The sequence below is a fragment of the Chiloscyllium punctatum genome, chromosome 20 (genome assembly GCF_047496795.1).
Source record: "Chiloscyllium punctatum isolate Juve2018m chromosome 20, sChiPun1.3, whole genome shotgun sequence".
In the NCBI taxonomy this organism is placed as follows: domain Eukaryota; kingdom Metazoa; phylum Chordata; class Chondrichthyes; order Orectolobiformes; family Hemiscylliidae; genus Chiloscyllium; species Chiloscyllium punctatum.
Window position 1 is genome coordinate 37,216,100 of NC_092758.1, and position 15,870 is coordinate 37,231,969.

General features: G+C 38.9%; 1 protein-coding gene across 1 annotated transcript in view; it reads left to right on the top strand.

Annotated features, from left to right (window-relative positions):
• tgfbi (transforming growth factor, beta-induced) overlaps nucleotides 1-15,870 on the top strand; it is a 65,663-nt gene that overhangs the window by 34,083 nt on the left and 15,710 nt on the right. Inside the window, exons 7-9 of the mRNA XM_072590699.1 lie at nucleotides 1,626-1,767; nucleotides 8,538-8,750; nucleotides 12,774-12,911. Of these exons, the coding sequence (XP_072446800.1) occupies nucleotides 1,626-1,767; nucleotides 8,538-8,750; nucleotides 12,774-12,911 (493 nt within the window). The remainder of the gene's footprint in view (nucleotides 1-1,625; nucleotides 1,768-8,537; nucleotides 8,751-12,773; nucleotides 12,912-15,870) is intronic.

The following is a 15,870-nucleotide window of genomic DNA, read 5'->3' on the forward strand; positions in this document are numbered from 1 at the left end:
CGGTACACGTCACAATAAACTCAATTAAATTCAATTCAATTGATGAGATAGACATAGTTTCCATCTCAAACTAGTTGGTTTGAAATCATTCTAAAAAGAATATTTTAGTATTGATTCACAATTTTTTTAGTATGCCAATATTTTCCCTGAATGGCTGGTTCACTCAATTGGCTAAATGACTAGTTTGTATCTTGTGACCTTTGTAGGCAGCATGGTGGTGCAATGGTCAGCACTGCTGCCTCACAGCGCCAGAGACCCGGGTTCAATTCCTGCCTCAGGCGACTGACTGTGTGGAGTTTGTACGTTCTCCCCATGTCTGCGTGGGTTTCCTCCGGGTGCTCTGGTTTCCTCCCACAATCACAAAGATGTGCAGGCCAGGTGAATTGGCCATGCTAAATTGCCCGTAGTGTTAGGTAGGGGGTAAATGTAGGGGTACAGGTGGGTTGTGCTTTGGCGGGTCAGTGTGGACTTGTTGGGCTGAAGGGCCTGTTTCCACACTGTACTGTCATCTAAACAAATGACAACTCCAAAAGGCAGGCTCAATTCCTCCCCTCCTCCCCATGGGTGAGGTAGACTTTGGCTTCCACAACTTGCCATTGAATGTGTAAGGCAATGACAGACTGCTAATGACAGAAAGAAAACAGATGGAGCATCAACAGATATTGAGCTAAAGACCTGAATAGGCCGACCACACTTAAATGAAACCTTTCCTGATCAGAATAAATGCATTGCAATTAGATATATCTGTACAGTCCTTATGTATCAACACCAGACAATTTTAGAAAAATCTTGCTCTGATTCACTTTGTGATTTAGATCAGATTTCTTGTTTCATGAGTTTGTCTGAATTTCTAGTCATCAGTGATGTCAGAAATTTTTCCTGACTTTGTGTCTGTTTGCATCAGTCAGGACAATCCTGTTCAGCCAGAGATTTCTAATTTCAAAATCCTTCTTGGAATATGGGCTGTAACTAGATTGATATGAGGGGCAGCACTCTGCGTTGATGCCATTTCTAATTTTATCCACCCACTGTGGACAGTTTAGTTGCAAACAGCAACCTCAATTCCCACCTACCATTTTCCAACAAATCCAAACCATTAAAAAGAAAGACACTATTCTAAGATTTTGTGTCATCCCAGTGGGTAGATGAAGATGTCTTTAAATGCACTTTTTTTTCTTATATGCTATTAAATATCTTAAATCCAATCCCATAATTAGGTGTTTCTGAGGGCAGTGTCGACGGTTGTATTTATTTATTGGGTAAAAACAAGGACTGCAGATGCTGGAAACCAGATTCTGGATTAGTGGTGCTGGAAAAGCACAGCAGTTCAGGCAGCATCCGAGGAGCAGGAATATCGACGTTTTCGGGCAAAAGCCCTTCATCAGGCATACCAGGAATTTATTTATTGACAATTCCTTCTCATGAGACGCACTTGCAATTTTCTAACATGCTTCTAGTGGACAATAGTATTTCACACCTTCAAAAAATGTTTATATGTGGTAATTCAGATGAAATAGATTACAATGGTAACAGTTACTGAATTTTAAAACTAGCAGATCATTTTGCTGAGGTACTGAAATGTCAGACATGCATTTATTATCTGTACTTGTGCACTGTGTTTGTAGGCTGCGGTAGCTGCTGCAGGGCTGGAGGAAATGCTTAGCCAAGAAGGAGAGTACACTCTCTTTGCTCCATCTGATGAAGCATTCCAAAAGATACCACCTGCAACTCTGAACCGAATCTTAGGAGATCCAGAGGCTCTGAAATGTAAGATAGAACTTAAAGCAATTTTGCTGTTCATGTAAGTGAACAAGGTATCTAATATCCTGCTTACAAAATAGTCTCACACGATATTTATGGGCAAAATGGACCATTTGGCCCGGTGCTCAATACAAATCTCTTTTCAACTCCCTTTATCAGCCCCTGTCAGCATATTCCTTTTAGCCTTTCCTCCCATTTTTTATATGTTCCAGTTGTTATGGACCAGGCCAGACCCCTTAAAACATTTCAAGAAGCTAGCCCTGACCCTAAATTTTCAAGTTGTTTTGAGCAGGTGTAAAGTGAATATTCCAGGAGTGGTGCAGCAGGTCAAAACCCCTCCGCTTTAAACAAAACAGAATTTATTTACAAAGTACCAAATGAAACACAAACAGAAGAGAACAGGATACAGCATGACTTAATCTATCCAAAAACCCAACAAATTATCCCAACTTAATGATGCTGTTCCAAATTCCTGCAACAATCCCCATAAACACCCCTTAACAAAAAAGGTAAAATTAAACACAGGCTCTTACAGGAGAGAGAGAGAGAGAGAGATGGCAGAGAGATTCACATGGAACAGTTCCATGGAGCTGTTTCTTGCATCAGCAGCCTCAAACATTGACTGCTTGCTAAAACCAAACCAGAGAAAAGCTGAGCTGGGAGAACTGACCACACCCTTTGATTGTACAAGTGTTTGTTTAAAACCTTAAAAGCTTCTTCAAGTAGATAAACCCAGACATTTTGGATCTAAGTGTTTACAACCACTCTGGAAAAAAAAAGGACAACATAAGCTTGTTAAAGGAGCAGCATCATCACACAGTTTGCCGTTAAATACATCTATACTTTTCACCTCAGTTACTCCTTGTGACAACAGCCAACCCCATAACCTAAATGCTGGGAAAAAAATCTATTGGATTTATTCCTGTTTTATTTATGGTTCAAAAGGATTTTGTGCTAAATTTGCACCGAACTTGGATAGACCTACATACTGATGTTACTGTACGCAGTTTTGGTTGCCATAATATGAAAAGACTTTTGTTATGGACCAGGTCAAATCCCCTCAAAATATTTTAAGAAGGTAGCCTAGACCCTAACTTTTATTTTTTTTAAAGGCAGATATAAAAGTGGATACTCCAGGAGTGATACAGCTGGTCAAATCTCTCAACCTTTAACAAATCAGAATGTGTTTTGGATGAAACACAAACAAAAAAAAGAGGTTAGAATAACTCAATTTATTTGATAACCAACCAAACTCAATCTCAACTTAAAGCTGTTCCAATCCCTGCAACATCCCATAAACACACCCCTTGACAAAAGGTAAATTCAAACTCTTTACAGGCAGGAATGGTTTCATGCAAGAAACACCTCATAGAGTCATCATCATAGAGATGTCCAACATGGAAACAGACCCTTCGGTCCAACCCGTCCATGCCGGCCAGATATCCCAACCCAATCTAGTCCCACCTGCCAGCACCCGGCCCATATCCCTCCAAACCCTTCCTATTCATATACCCATCCAAATGCCTCTTAAATGTCGCAAATGTACCAGCCTCCACCACATTCTCTGGCAGCTCATTCCATACACGTACCACCCTCTGCGTGAAAAAGTTGCCCCTTAGGTCTCTTTTATATCTTTCCCCTCTCACCCTTAAACCTATGCCCTCTAGTTCTGGACTCCCCGATCCCAGGGAAAAGACTTTGTCTATTTATCCTATCTATGCTCCTCATAATTTTGTAAACCTCTATAAGATCACCCCTCAGCCTCCGACGCTCCAGGTAAAACAGCCCCAGCCTGATCAGCCTCTCCCTATAGCTCAAATCCTCCAACCCTGTCAACATCCTTGTAAATCTTTTCTGAACCCTTTCAAGTTTCACAACATCTTTCCGATATGAAGGAGACCAGAATTGCACGCAATATTCCAACAGTGGCCTAACCAATGTCCTGTACAGCCACAACATGACCTCCCAACTCCTGTACTCAATACTCTGACCAATGAAGGAAAGCATACCAAACGCCTTCTTTACTATTCTATCTACCTGCGACTCCACTTTCAAGGAGCTATGAACCTGCACTCCAAGGTCTCTTTGTTCAGCAACACTCCCTAGGACCTTACAATAAGTGTATAAGTCCTGCTAAGCTTTGCTTTGCCAAAATGCAGCACCTCACATTTTTCTGAATTGAACCCCATCTGGCACATCTAAGCCCATTGGCCCATCTGGTCCAGATCCTGTTGTAATCTGAGGTAACCCTCCTCTCTGTCCACTACACCTCCAATTTTGGTGTCATCTGCAAACTTACTAACTGTACCACTTATGCTCACATCCAAATTATTTATGTAAATGACAAAAAGTAGAGGGCCCAGCACCAATCCTTGTGGCACTCCACTGGTCACAGGCCTCCAGTCTGAAAAACAACCCTCCACCACCACCCTCTGTCTTCTACCTTTGAGCCAGTTCTGTATCCAAATGGCTAGTTCTCCCTGTGTTCCATGAGAGCTAAGCTTGCTAATCAGTCTCCCATGGGGAACCTTGTTGAACGCCTTACATCTGTTGAAGCATAGAACCTCTTTTCACTGTAGTTGCTTCTCTAGGTCCAGGCAGTTTTTGACTGCTTGCTATAAACTAAATGAAACTAAAAAAAAACAGGAGAACCCTTACAATCCCTTCATTGTGGAAACTGGTAATTTGGCCCAAAAAGGTCCACATTGTCCCTCCAAACAGTATCCCATCCAGACCCATTCTCCTACCCTATTACTCTAATGTCCCCTGACTAATGCACCTAACCTACACATCCATGAACACTATGAGAAATTTAGCATGGCCAATTCACCTAACCTGCTCCTCTTTGGATTGTGGGAGGAAACTGGAGCACCCAGAGGAAACCCACGCAGAGAATATGCAAACACATACAGTTGCCCAAGGCTGAAATTGAACCTGGGTCCTTGGCACTTTGAGACAGCAGTGCTAACCACTGAACCACTATGCAACCCAACTGGCCACTCCCCTGTTATTCTTTTAAAGTAGAACCGCTGCCTTTATGACCGTTCTTGAAAAAAACCAAGGACAACCTAACCTTGTTAAAGGGGCAGCATCGTCACACTTTCGAGGAACTGGTGATGGTACAGAAAAGATTAAGAAGATGTAGAAGCATTGTGTTGTTGTGCATATCAAGTAAGGAATAACAGGCTGGTCCACTTATCTTGTCCCTATCTCGAGATGAGGTTCAACCATCTTTTGCTCCAAAGGTGTGTCATAACGTTTGTTAACCAATTGATTAGGAAATATTCTAGTAGTGAATAGAGATTCCTGAATTAGACTTCGATGTTGAGGTTCAAGCTGAGTATAAATGCTGTCACGTACTATTAAATGGATCTTAGACATTGCATCAGAAACTAAGATATGAAGTTTTTTTTTAGTGGCCATGTTACTCTCGGGCATATAGCCTTGCAAAACCACTGGCCCTAGTATCTAGGCTGTCTCTTTTTAATACCTTTTAGGACCAACAAATTGAGCCTAATTAAAGGAAAGTAATATCCCTTAAAATTGTACCACATTAAAAAAAAGTTTAAATGAAGCTTATATTCAAATTAAGATTTTAGTTTGGTGAGGAAATAATGCAGTCCAGCCCTTAATGTAGTCAATGGTTACATAATGAGCAGGCAGTGTGCTCCCTCTCCAGGCAGACTTAGACACAGATATAACCACAGAAGAGAGGCAGGTAATTGGGTCCAGCAACTCCCTTCATGCTCCCCCAATCTGAACCTCTTAAGTGCACTTTTGTCAGACCCACAAGTAGGTCTTCCGACTTGCACATACCACCCTGTACAGACTGGTCAAGTATCAGGAGCTTGGAACTTAAGTAAAAACAAAACTTTAGTAACAGCCCACTCAAAAACAGAAACAGATTTTGCTACTTAAGTTTTGTTTTCATTGTTGTAAATCATTTGTACGTGAGGAACTTTCCCAAGGCTGTGCAAAATATACATGGCCTGGGAGTCATGAACCACCTTAGTCAACTATTACACAGAATTGTTGCTGCATACAATGGCTTCTCTGCCAAATGCCTGATAGAAAAGGGGAGGACTCCAGTGTAGTAAACTCTTGTCGTCTTTTAATATTCTTTTGATAAACAAATTTAAATCAGTTAAATCAAATGAAATTAAAAGATAAATCCAATTTAAAGAAACACTATAACAAAACTAAATGCTCAAAGCAAATTAAATTTAAAATGAAAATATTGCTGTGGGCAGAGCCAGTGTACTCCAACCCTGGTGATGTCCACTAGTTGCAGAAGGCTTCATGTAAACCAGTGGACACTATATGCTTCTTCTCCAAGGACCTCTAAGCATGGATGTAATCTTGAAAAAGAGGCAGTCAGTCAGTTCTAATGACTCCCTCAATGCCTTCCTGTTTGGGTCTGGTAATAACCATCTTGATTAGACCCAGTACAGACCCACAAGGAGTTCCTCTGACTTGACCGGCCAGCAGCGAGCAAGAGATTAGGACCATGGGACTGAAGTAAAGACAAACCTTTAATGGCTATCCATTGAAAAAATGAAATGTGACTCCATTTTAGTGTGTTATGGACTAGGCCAGACCACTCAAAACCTCTTTAAGCAGGTAGCCCAGACCGTAACTATGCTATTTGTTTAGTTAGGTATATAGTAGATATTCCCAGCATAAATTAGCTGGATTGACTGCCAAGTTTTAAACAAACAAAATTTATTTACAAAATTACGGAATGAAACACAAAGAACAGAAAACAGAATACCACATAACTTATCCTATAACTTACCCAACTTAATGATGCTGTTCCATAACACACGTGCAACAGTCCCAATACACACACCCCTTAGCACAAAAAGTAAAATCAAGCAAAGGCTTACAGTTTGCAAGGAGAGAGAGAGAGAAGTCCAGCAGCTCATTTCACACATCTCCTGCTGCAACGGAACCCAAAAACCTCAGCTACCAAGACTGGCCATTCCCCTTTCTTATACAAATTATTTCTAAAACATGAAAGCTTTTATCCTGAGGTATCATTTGTTTAGGGGTAAACAAAAAGGGCCCCAATAAGCCATTTGTCTCTGCACAACTCAATGGAGCCTGGGCGATATAACGACCCCTCTGAAAAAAATCAAGGACACGGTAACTTTGAGAAAAAGGACCAGCTTTGTGAAAAGTGCATGCAGAAAATACAGGTGAACTAATACATAATTCCTATTATGTGTGACTATTGGATGCAATACACTCCATATCAAATCCTCAATAGTAAAGGGGAGGACTCCCACATCAGGAGCCTTTGACTCCTAGATGTTTTCTAATCAACCTGTCAGATGTTATTACACATGTCTGGAGCAAGTGGGACTACATTGCTTACTTTCAAGACATAGTCCTCACATTTATTATCCGTCTGTAGTTTCCTGAAGCAAATAGTTGTAGATATTTGAATCAACCGGCTAAATGAATCTTGTGACATTGCACTGAAGCAGTTGGATTTGAACATAGCCTTCCTAACTCAGAGGAAGGGACACTACCACTGTGCCACAAACTTCCTGCACAGATGATACTATTTACAATCAATCAATGCCTGTCATCTGTTTGCCCTTCACCTTAACTATGTGATTAATGTGACGAGTTGGCCTAAATAGCTTATGCAGTTCTGGTTTCACCACATATGAATACATCTTCTCTATCTCAACCCTAACAAAGTGATTCATATTCTCACAGATTTCCATTAAGTTCGCTCTAAGAATTCTCTTTTCCTAGAGCAAATAGTGCAAGCATATCTGACAATTGTATCTCCTCAGTTTTAATGCTATCGTCAAAATTCTTATTTGTCCCTTCATCAGTGCCCCTTGAACTTCTTTTTAAAGTATGCCAGAACAATTCAGAATACTCCAAAAAGATTCATGCATGTTTTGCATAAATTTTCTGCTTTTAGTTCTATTTTTGTTAAAACGCAACCATATCATTTATTTTAATGGCATTTTTAGTCTACATCATTACTGTTAGTAAATTGAGCATTTGTCCTCCAAAGTCCTTTGATCTTGTATCTTTTAGGCATTTATTTTTCAAGAATATGTACCCTTCTCACTTCTCATGCTGAAACCTGCCACCTCTCATGTACATATATTGCAGTTTATTTTCCAATTATTTTCCTGTACTAACATCATCCCAATTTGATGACATCGACAAATTTTGAAAATGTAATATAATCTCTGAATTTAAATCAGTTTTGCAAATGTTATTAAGTACATGGTGGAACACCATTTTAAATCTTTGGCTTGTTTGAGAAATTACTATTGTACCCTACTCTCTCTCTTTTCTATATTAAACTTGGCTTATCACTATTCTTTTATGCATCCTCTAATCTCACATTCTCTAACTTTGGTCATGAGTCTGTTACCTTGCCAATGTATACATTCTGAATGCACACACTTGGACACTGAATGTTGGCAATCTATTCAATTAAGAAAAAGCATTATAGTCAAATTCAGTCTCATTTTAATTCACATTGTTGTCTATAGGGACTATTGTAATCAGTCGTATGACAAAACTATATTGAAGCCTAGATTATGTATTCAAGTCCTGGAATGGTGCTTGAATCAACAACATCTGACTCGGGGACAAGAGTCCTGCCAATAAGTTCCACTGTATATTTATTTTACTGAATTGTGTGTGTGTATATATATGTCTGTTGGGAATATCTAAGAATAAGGAATTTTAAAAATTTAGCAACAAATGAGTGAAAAGTTGTCACTGCATTATTTCCATAGCTCTACTCAATTACCATATTCTGAAAAAAGTACAATGTGCAGAAGCCATCATCTCAGGTGCACCCATGGAAACCTTAGAAGGTTCAACATTGGAGGTAGGCTGTAGTGGTGACAGTCTGACAATCAATGGCAAGACTATCATTACCAACAAGGACATACTAACAACAAATGGGGTCATTCATATGGTTGATGAGCTACTGATCCCTGATTCTGGTAAGCAGCAGTCCAACATATTTTGGTTGTCTCTCATTAATGTTCAATACTGAAGGAACTTGTTGTAAGGATATATGTAAGAGTCAATGTTACATATGTAAACACAATTATTGATAAGGAGGTCAGTTAGCTCAGTTGACTGAACGGTCGGTTTGCTATGCACAATGATGCCAACAGCATGGGTTTAATTCTTGAACAGACTGAAGTTACCATGAATGACCTTCCTTTTCAATCTCTGTCCTCATCTGAGGTTTGGTGACTCTCAGGTTGAACCACCATCAGCCATGATTTCTTTAAATGGCAAAGAGACTCGATGGGCTGAATGGCCTACTTTGCTCCTATGTCTTATGGTACTCCCTGATGAAAATACAATCTCTAACTGTTTCTGTCACAACCAAAGTTGTTTTCCCCAAAGGTCATAGAATAGAACTACAACAGAGTGTATCATCAGTCTGCGAGAATGATTTTGCTTAAAATGGAACAATTGTGTTTTTGTTATTTTTGGATAATGGACAGGATTTGTAGTGGTCAGGAGGTGAGTTAGTCATAGCATAATTCCAAATCTCTGTCCTATCATATGAGCCATAGTAGTTATGTGGCTGCTCCAACTAAGTTTCTGGACAGTTATAATTTTGGAATATCATGGCGGGGCAATCAGCAAAAGGAAATGATCATATTCTGTCATGTAAAATTCATTGGTTGACACATCTGTGGTGTGAATAATAGCTCAAGCCTAAATGTTGTGCAGCAAGAGTTGCATCAATTACTGATCCTCTCAATTATGACAACTGATAGCAGCTTTCTGCCTCAGAGAATGCGTTCAGTATCACAGCTATCTCCAAATCCACCAACATCGAAATGCAACATCATACAGTTCTCAAAATCACTAAATTAGGTTGCTGAAGCTGGACCCAGATTTCCAGAAATTAAATTTAAAGACTTTAATAAAACTTTCTCTGTCCAGCAATGAAAATCTTTTGGATCCGTGAGGAAAAGATGCAGGAAACGTAGGTGGAATTTTTATCACAAGAGTTGCAATAACATATTTAAAGACAATTGATCTTTTTTTTTAATCATGTGATTGCAAATTTAAAGAAAGCATTAGTGAGTTTAGATGATAGAACATGGAGCATTAACAGTTAGTCTGGCTGAAAAAATATACATCATACTTACAAGATTTTCCTACATAACTAGGGAAGTAACTACATATGTTACCCAAAACATAAAATGTTTGGAATGGAATTATGATGGTCTGGAATGTGTCTCACTGACTTTAAGTTCTGTCTCTATATATTGATTGTTGTTGAAGTAACACTGGACAGCATTCCTTCATAATACAACTTTGAATATCCAGGCATATATGATCTTAAGTCAGTTTAAATAAATATCAGATAAAATTGAATCATTTCACTTTGAAAACATTGCAATGTAATCAGAATTTTATCTGATAAACCAGTATATATAGAATCAATAACTCTACTGGGTGGAGACAAACTAATGGAATCATTTGCCAATTTTTCAATACTTAGTTCACATCTTTGGTATTAACACTGCAAAATTGAAGCCCCTAAGAATTACAACATTTCAAGATGACAAATGGTTCCACTTAATTCTTCTTGTGGAGTTACTGAAATAAAAGGTCAACCGCTTTTGCTTTTCCTCAATATTATTTTAAAAATTGTCCATTTAAGCAAACTTCAAAAGGCTATATTTTTCCCCAATTCAAAGCCAATAAGTATAAAATCCACCCTTATTGCTACTATAGCAGCAAAAAGTTGTTTTTACATCGAGGTAAAGAAGTGTATAAAGGGAATTCCAGAGTTTGGGGCCTAGGTAACTGAAGGATCAGCCACCAATGGGGGAGCAATCTTCTTTGGAGATGCACAAGAGGCAAGAATTAGAGGCACACGCATCTCAGAGGATCATGGGATTGGTGGAGATGGCAGAAAGAGGAAGGGGCAATGACATGGAAGGATTTACAAACAAGGATAAGAATTTTAAAATCCAAATTCGACTTAACTGTGTAGATCAGCGTATACAGTGGTAATAGTCAAATAGAAACCTGCTGCATCTAAAACAGGGAGCAGAGTTTTGGAGATTCTCAAAATTACAGAATACAGATTGTTAGAGATAAGCCAGGAGTGCATTGGAATGGTTTATTCAAGAGGAACAAAGACAGGTTGAAGCTTTAACAGCAGATAGGCTTAGACAAAGGCAAAAAGGGGCGATGTTACAGATATGAAAATAGGTTAACTTAAAGATACACAAATCTGAAGTCTGAACATCATCTCAGTGTCGGATGTGAGAGTAAGGTTGTGAAAAGAAAACCAAAAGAATTGTGGATGCAGGAAATTAGAAACAAGAACAAAAATTGTTAGAAAAATTCAGCAGGTCTGGCAGCATCTGTAGCAAAAAAGCAGACTTAACATTTTGGCTCCAGTGACCCCTAGTTCTGAAGAAGGTTGTGAACAGATTGGCTTAATCTCGGTCTGTTGCCAGATAATGGTATGGAGTTGGTAGTTAGGAAATGGAATTTTGAGCAAGAGCTGAGAGCAGTGACTTCAATCTTCACAATATTTAATGGGATGAATTACTTGCTCATGTAGCACTAGATGTTGGCTAAGCAGTGGGATAATTTTACTAAAGGTGGAGGAGTCAAGAAGGGAGAATGGGTGCATTAGAGCTTGCCATATATTTTTATATTATGACTTTGTATAGAGTTCACAAACTCTTTTATCTTTCGTTACTTTTGAACAACTTCTTCCACTGCTCTGATTTATTTTTTGAATTCTGACCCTAAGATAGCTTTCAGATGCTTATTTGCCCAGTCTGTATTAGCTTTTCAGTTGAATTGTCTTTTTTCTGTCATGAGTAAAACTTGTCTGTAATTATCAACAAAATCAGTTTGATAGCCAGATAATTTATTTCTTTCATATATTTTGTTTGCTTCAGATATTGTTCAGTGTGTTTGAAAACTTTAACGTTATGCTATTAATTTCAGTTTTTTCACTGCTTCACAATCAACAGTAAAGCATAATTTTGGATTTAGGCATTTATGCAGTTTTTATTCTGATTAAAGCTGTAACTCAGTAAATGAACAAGCAATAACTATGCGTAACATCTGTATTGTGTTACAATCCATGGGGGTAGCATGCCATTAGTCAAGCCCTGCAATTCCCAGAGTCGAACCAAAAGTTAGTTTTGTTTGAGACGCATAATGCACAAACGTACCTTACTTTCAGACCAAGATTGATAGATGGTGGAGAACTTCAGATTTCTGTCTAAAAAAATTATTTATTTTCAATAATTAGAATATAGCTATCCTAATAAATCCCAGTTTTTAAAACTGGTTCTTTCTCCTTGCAGTCCACAGTTTTTAAACCCACAAAAATAAAAGACTCAATTCTTGGAGCTGTGTGTTTTAATTAATTAATACATCTGCAGTATGTTGACAACTGGAGGGAAAATACAAACTGGTAAAAATATTAGATTAGATTCCCTACATATTGGCTCCAGTGACCCCTAGTTCTGAAGAAAGTTGTGAACAGATTGGCTTAATCTCAGTCTGTTGCCAGATAATGGTTCGGAGTTGGTAGTTAGGGAATGGAATTTTGAGTAAGAGCTAAGAGCTCTTGGAAACAGGCCATTTGACTTGATAAGTCCACGCCAACCCTCCGAAGAGTAACCCATCCAGACCCACTTCCCTCTGGCTAATGCACCTAACAGTATGGGCAAATTAGCATGGCCAATTCAACTAACCTGCACATCTTTGGACTGTGGGAGGAAACTCGCACAAACACTGGGAGAATGTGCAAACTCCACACAGACCGTTACCTGAGGCTGGAATCAAACCCAGGTCTCTGGCGCTGTGATGCAGCATTGCTAACCACTGATCCACCATACCAGCCTGTTTTTAATTTTGAAAAAGATCTTCCTATATTTAAACATGCAACCCTAAAAGAATCTAACTGACTTGCTGCTCCATTTATTCTAACAGACTTAACTATATTGACTGTTTTACAGCCAAGACCCTTCTAGAGTTGACTCATAAGCCTGGTGTTACCAAGATTGGTGACCTCTTCACTCAAGCTGGTCTGATCTCCCATTTAGAAAGCAGAGAGCCTTTAACATTACTTGCTCCTCAGGATGTGGCATTCACAGGTAAACTTAATCTATACATTGTCAATCTATATTCAAAATCTAAATAATGTCATTTTCTTTTACACTCATTCAGCCAAGCATAGTTATCAAAGAAACAAGACAAAATGTTAAATTGCTCAGTGTATGTTTTCTTGTTCAAGGATCAGTGCAACCAGGTTTTGTAGTTCACAAGGAAGTATTTTACTGGTCTCGCAAATAAGAACACTCCTTATCAAACTGACGGTTCTATATAATGAAAATAAAAAGATCTAGCAACAATTAAACATTTTCCATCTCTACCAATCCATATTAGTGACTGTAATTTCATTGTTACTACCAGTTGATCAGTGAATTTAAATTGCTTAGTTTTTGCAATAACTCAGTTAAAATAGTTACTTGATGTACAGGCTTTGCATATTGCTGAAAAATTGAATGGTGTTTATCATGCACTCAGCAGGACATTCACAAGAAATAACAAAGGGAAAATAACTGTATGAGTCTTGTGTCCTGATTGCTGAGCAAGTGGGCTCTGTTTGTTCGAGGTATTTCTGTTGAGAATGCACCTGTGGTGATGATGACTGATGACAATTCTTGTGAATTGTCCTGATGAGTTCAAGATGAAGACCTTTGACAATAAGTATCTTTTCAGCAATACTCATAGCAGAGTGCTTTGTAATATATTGTTCGGAATAGATGACATGGGAACTATTACTTGACACATTTCAAATATTTTGTCTGGACTTAGAACTGACACTTCTTTTATGTTTGTATCATTAGTTAAATTTACATATGTTACATATTGAAAGTTGATATTCATGGAAATTCCTTGTATTAAAGAAACATTAAATGATAAAGCAGAATTTAAGATCTTAAGATGCAATGGTAGTGTCCCTACTTCTGGCTAGAAAGTCAGGTTCAAGTCCAATCTCAGTATGATAAGCATGGAGTTGTATCATAACCTGTCTAAACTGGTTCATTAATTTAATTCTACTTCATAATTTTGTATTAGTTAAGCACATATCAGACAGGCGGAGAGTTGTAATTTTAAAGTTAATTTAGCTTGAATGTCATGTTTCAATTCAAATTGAGATTTGGAACTGCATCCTTTTTTGGGAAAGTCACAGTATTAATTGTGCTGACACAGCATGACCAGAACAACTTAGGAGAATTAGCATCATTGACATGACTCAATGTAGTGGTTCACCGAGCCACTTTCAACAAAATCAAACCCATGACCTCGATCAGCCAGAAGGTTTGAAAATGCATATTACCATCACTACCTTCCAGCTCTTTGCCATATTCCTTACCATCCTGACTTGGAACTGAATCACCATTCCTTCAATGTAGCTCGAGCTAAATCCAGGAATTCCATTCATAACAACATTCTAAACGTACCTAGACCACTTGGTCGGCAATGGTTCAAGAAGGCAGCTCACCAATGCCTTCTCAAGGGCAGTTAAAAGTTGGCAATAAATGCTGGCCTACCTTAACAATGCCCACATGACAAGAACAAATCAAGAAAATAAATCCCAGGCCACATTTTCAGGATGTGTTAAACTACTTGATGCCCTCATGGTGAAGGGAGATCTGGCTGGTTCCAATGAGATACTGGTCAACACTGGTGGCTGTTGATGATGTTGGGAGGCAGGAGGATTCCTTGGTTGTATGCATATGCAGGATAAGTATTTGGGTGGGGTTAGGAAGATCATTCCTGTTTGTTCCGATTTCTCAAATATAAAAATGGTTTTTGGGATGATTTTTGAAATGCCTCTTGTGAGCCTGATTAGCACTATTGTTTTGTCACTCAAATAATGGACTGTTGTAAATGACCAGAGCATGAACAATACAAATGTATTCAGTTATTCCTCAAAGTTGCAATCAGTGCTCTCTCCATCCCATTGGACTCTAATTTATATATTCAAATAGATTTCCCATCTGAAACTGGCAGGCACTTCAGCTTCACAAACAAGGTACTTAGCAAATTGTAGCAGTTGAAGGCATTGGATACTGGAAAGGCTATTGAACTTAAGATTCGAGCAATTGTAATAAAGACTTGTTCTCTACAACTGATTGTGCCCCTATCCAACCCATTCCACATAAATACTGTCACCTACCAAGCAATGTATAAAATTGTCCAGGTTTGGCCTGTACACAAAAAGCAGGACAAACCCTGCATAGCCAATTACTGCCCCATCAGTCTACTCTCAATCATCAGTAAAGTGAAGGAAAGGGTCGTTGACGGTGCTTTCAAGCAGCACTTAGTTAGCAATAACCTACTTACTGATACTGAGTTTCAGTTCTGCCAGGCACTCAGTTCCTGACATTAAAGCTTTGGTTCAGATATGGGCAAAAGAGCTGGATGACAGAGGTCAGGTAGGAGTATTTGCGCTGACCGAGTTTGACATCAAGGACTCCTACCAAAATCCAGGGTCAGTAGGAATTGGAAAACTCTGAACTGGTTGGAGGCACTAAGGTTGGTGGAGGCACAAAGGTTGGTGGAGGCTAGTTCCAGGGCATCTCCACAGGAGTTCCTCAGGGTAGTCTCATGTGCTTTCCATTATAAGCTCTGAAGTTGCGATCTTCACTGATATTTGCACAATATTCAAGCTTTGGGGAGTCAGGAGGTGAGTTTTCGCTGCAGGATTTGTAGCCTCTGATTTTCCACTTCTAGTCAATGGTAACCCTCTGAATGTTGATAATGGGACAATCAGTGATGTTGCTGCCACTAAATTGAGGGAAAATTGTTAGTTTCTCTCATTGTAGGTGGTCATTGCCTCGCACTTGTGTGACAAAAAGTTATTGCCACTGGTCAGGCTAAGCCTGGATATTCTCCAGATCATGTTGCTTTTGGACATTCAGTATTTAAGGAGTCACAATGGTGCTGAATGTTTGCACAATTGCTGAAGTAATCCAATGGCTAGAAGGAGCATCATTTAGGATCATTCTATATATCAATCAAGGATCTGTTTCCAGTGGAAAC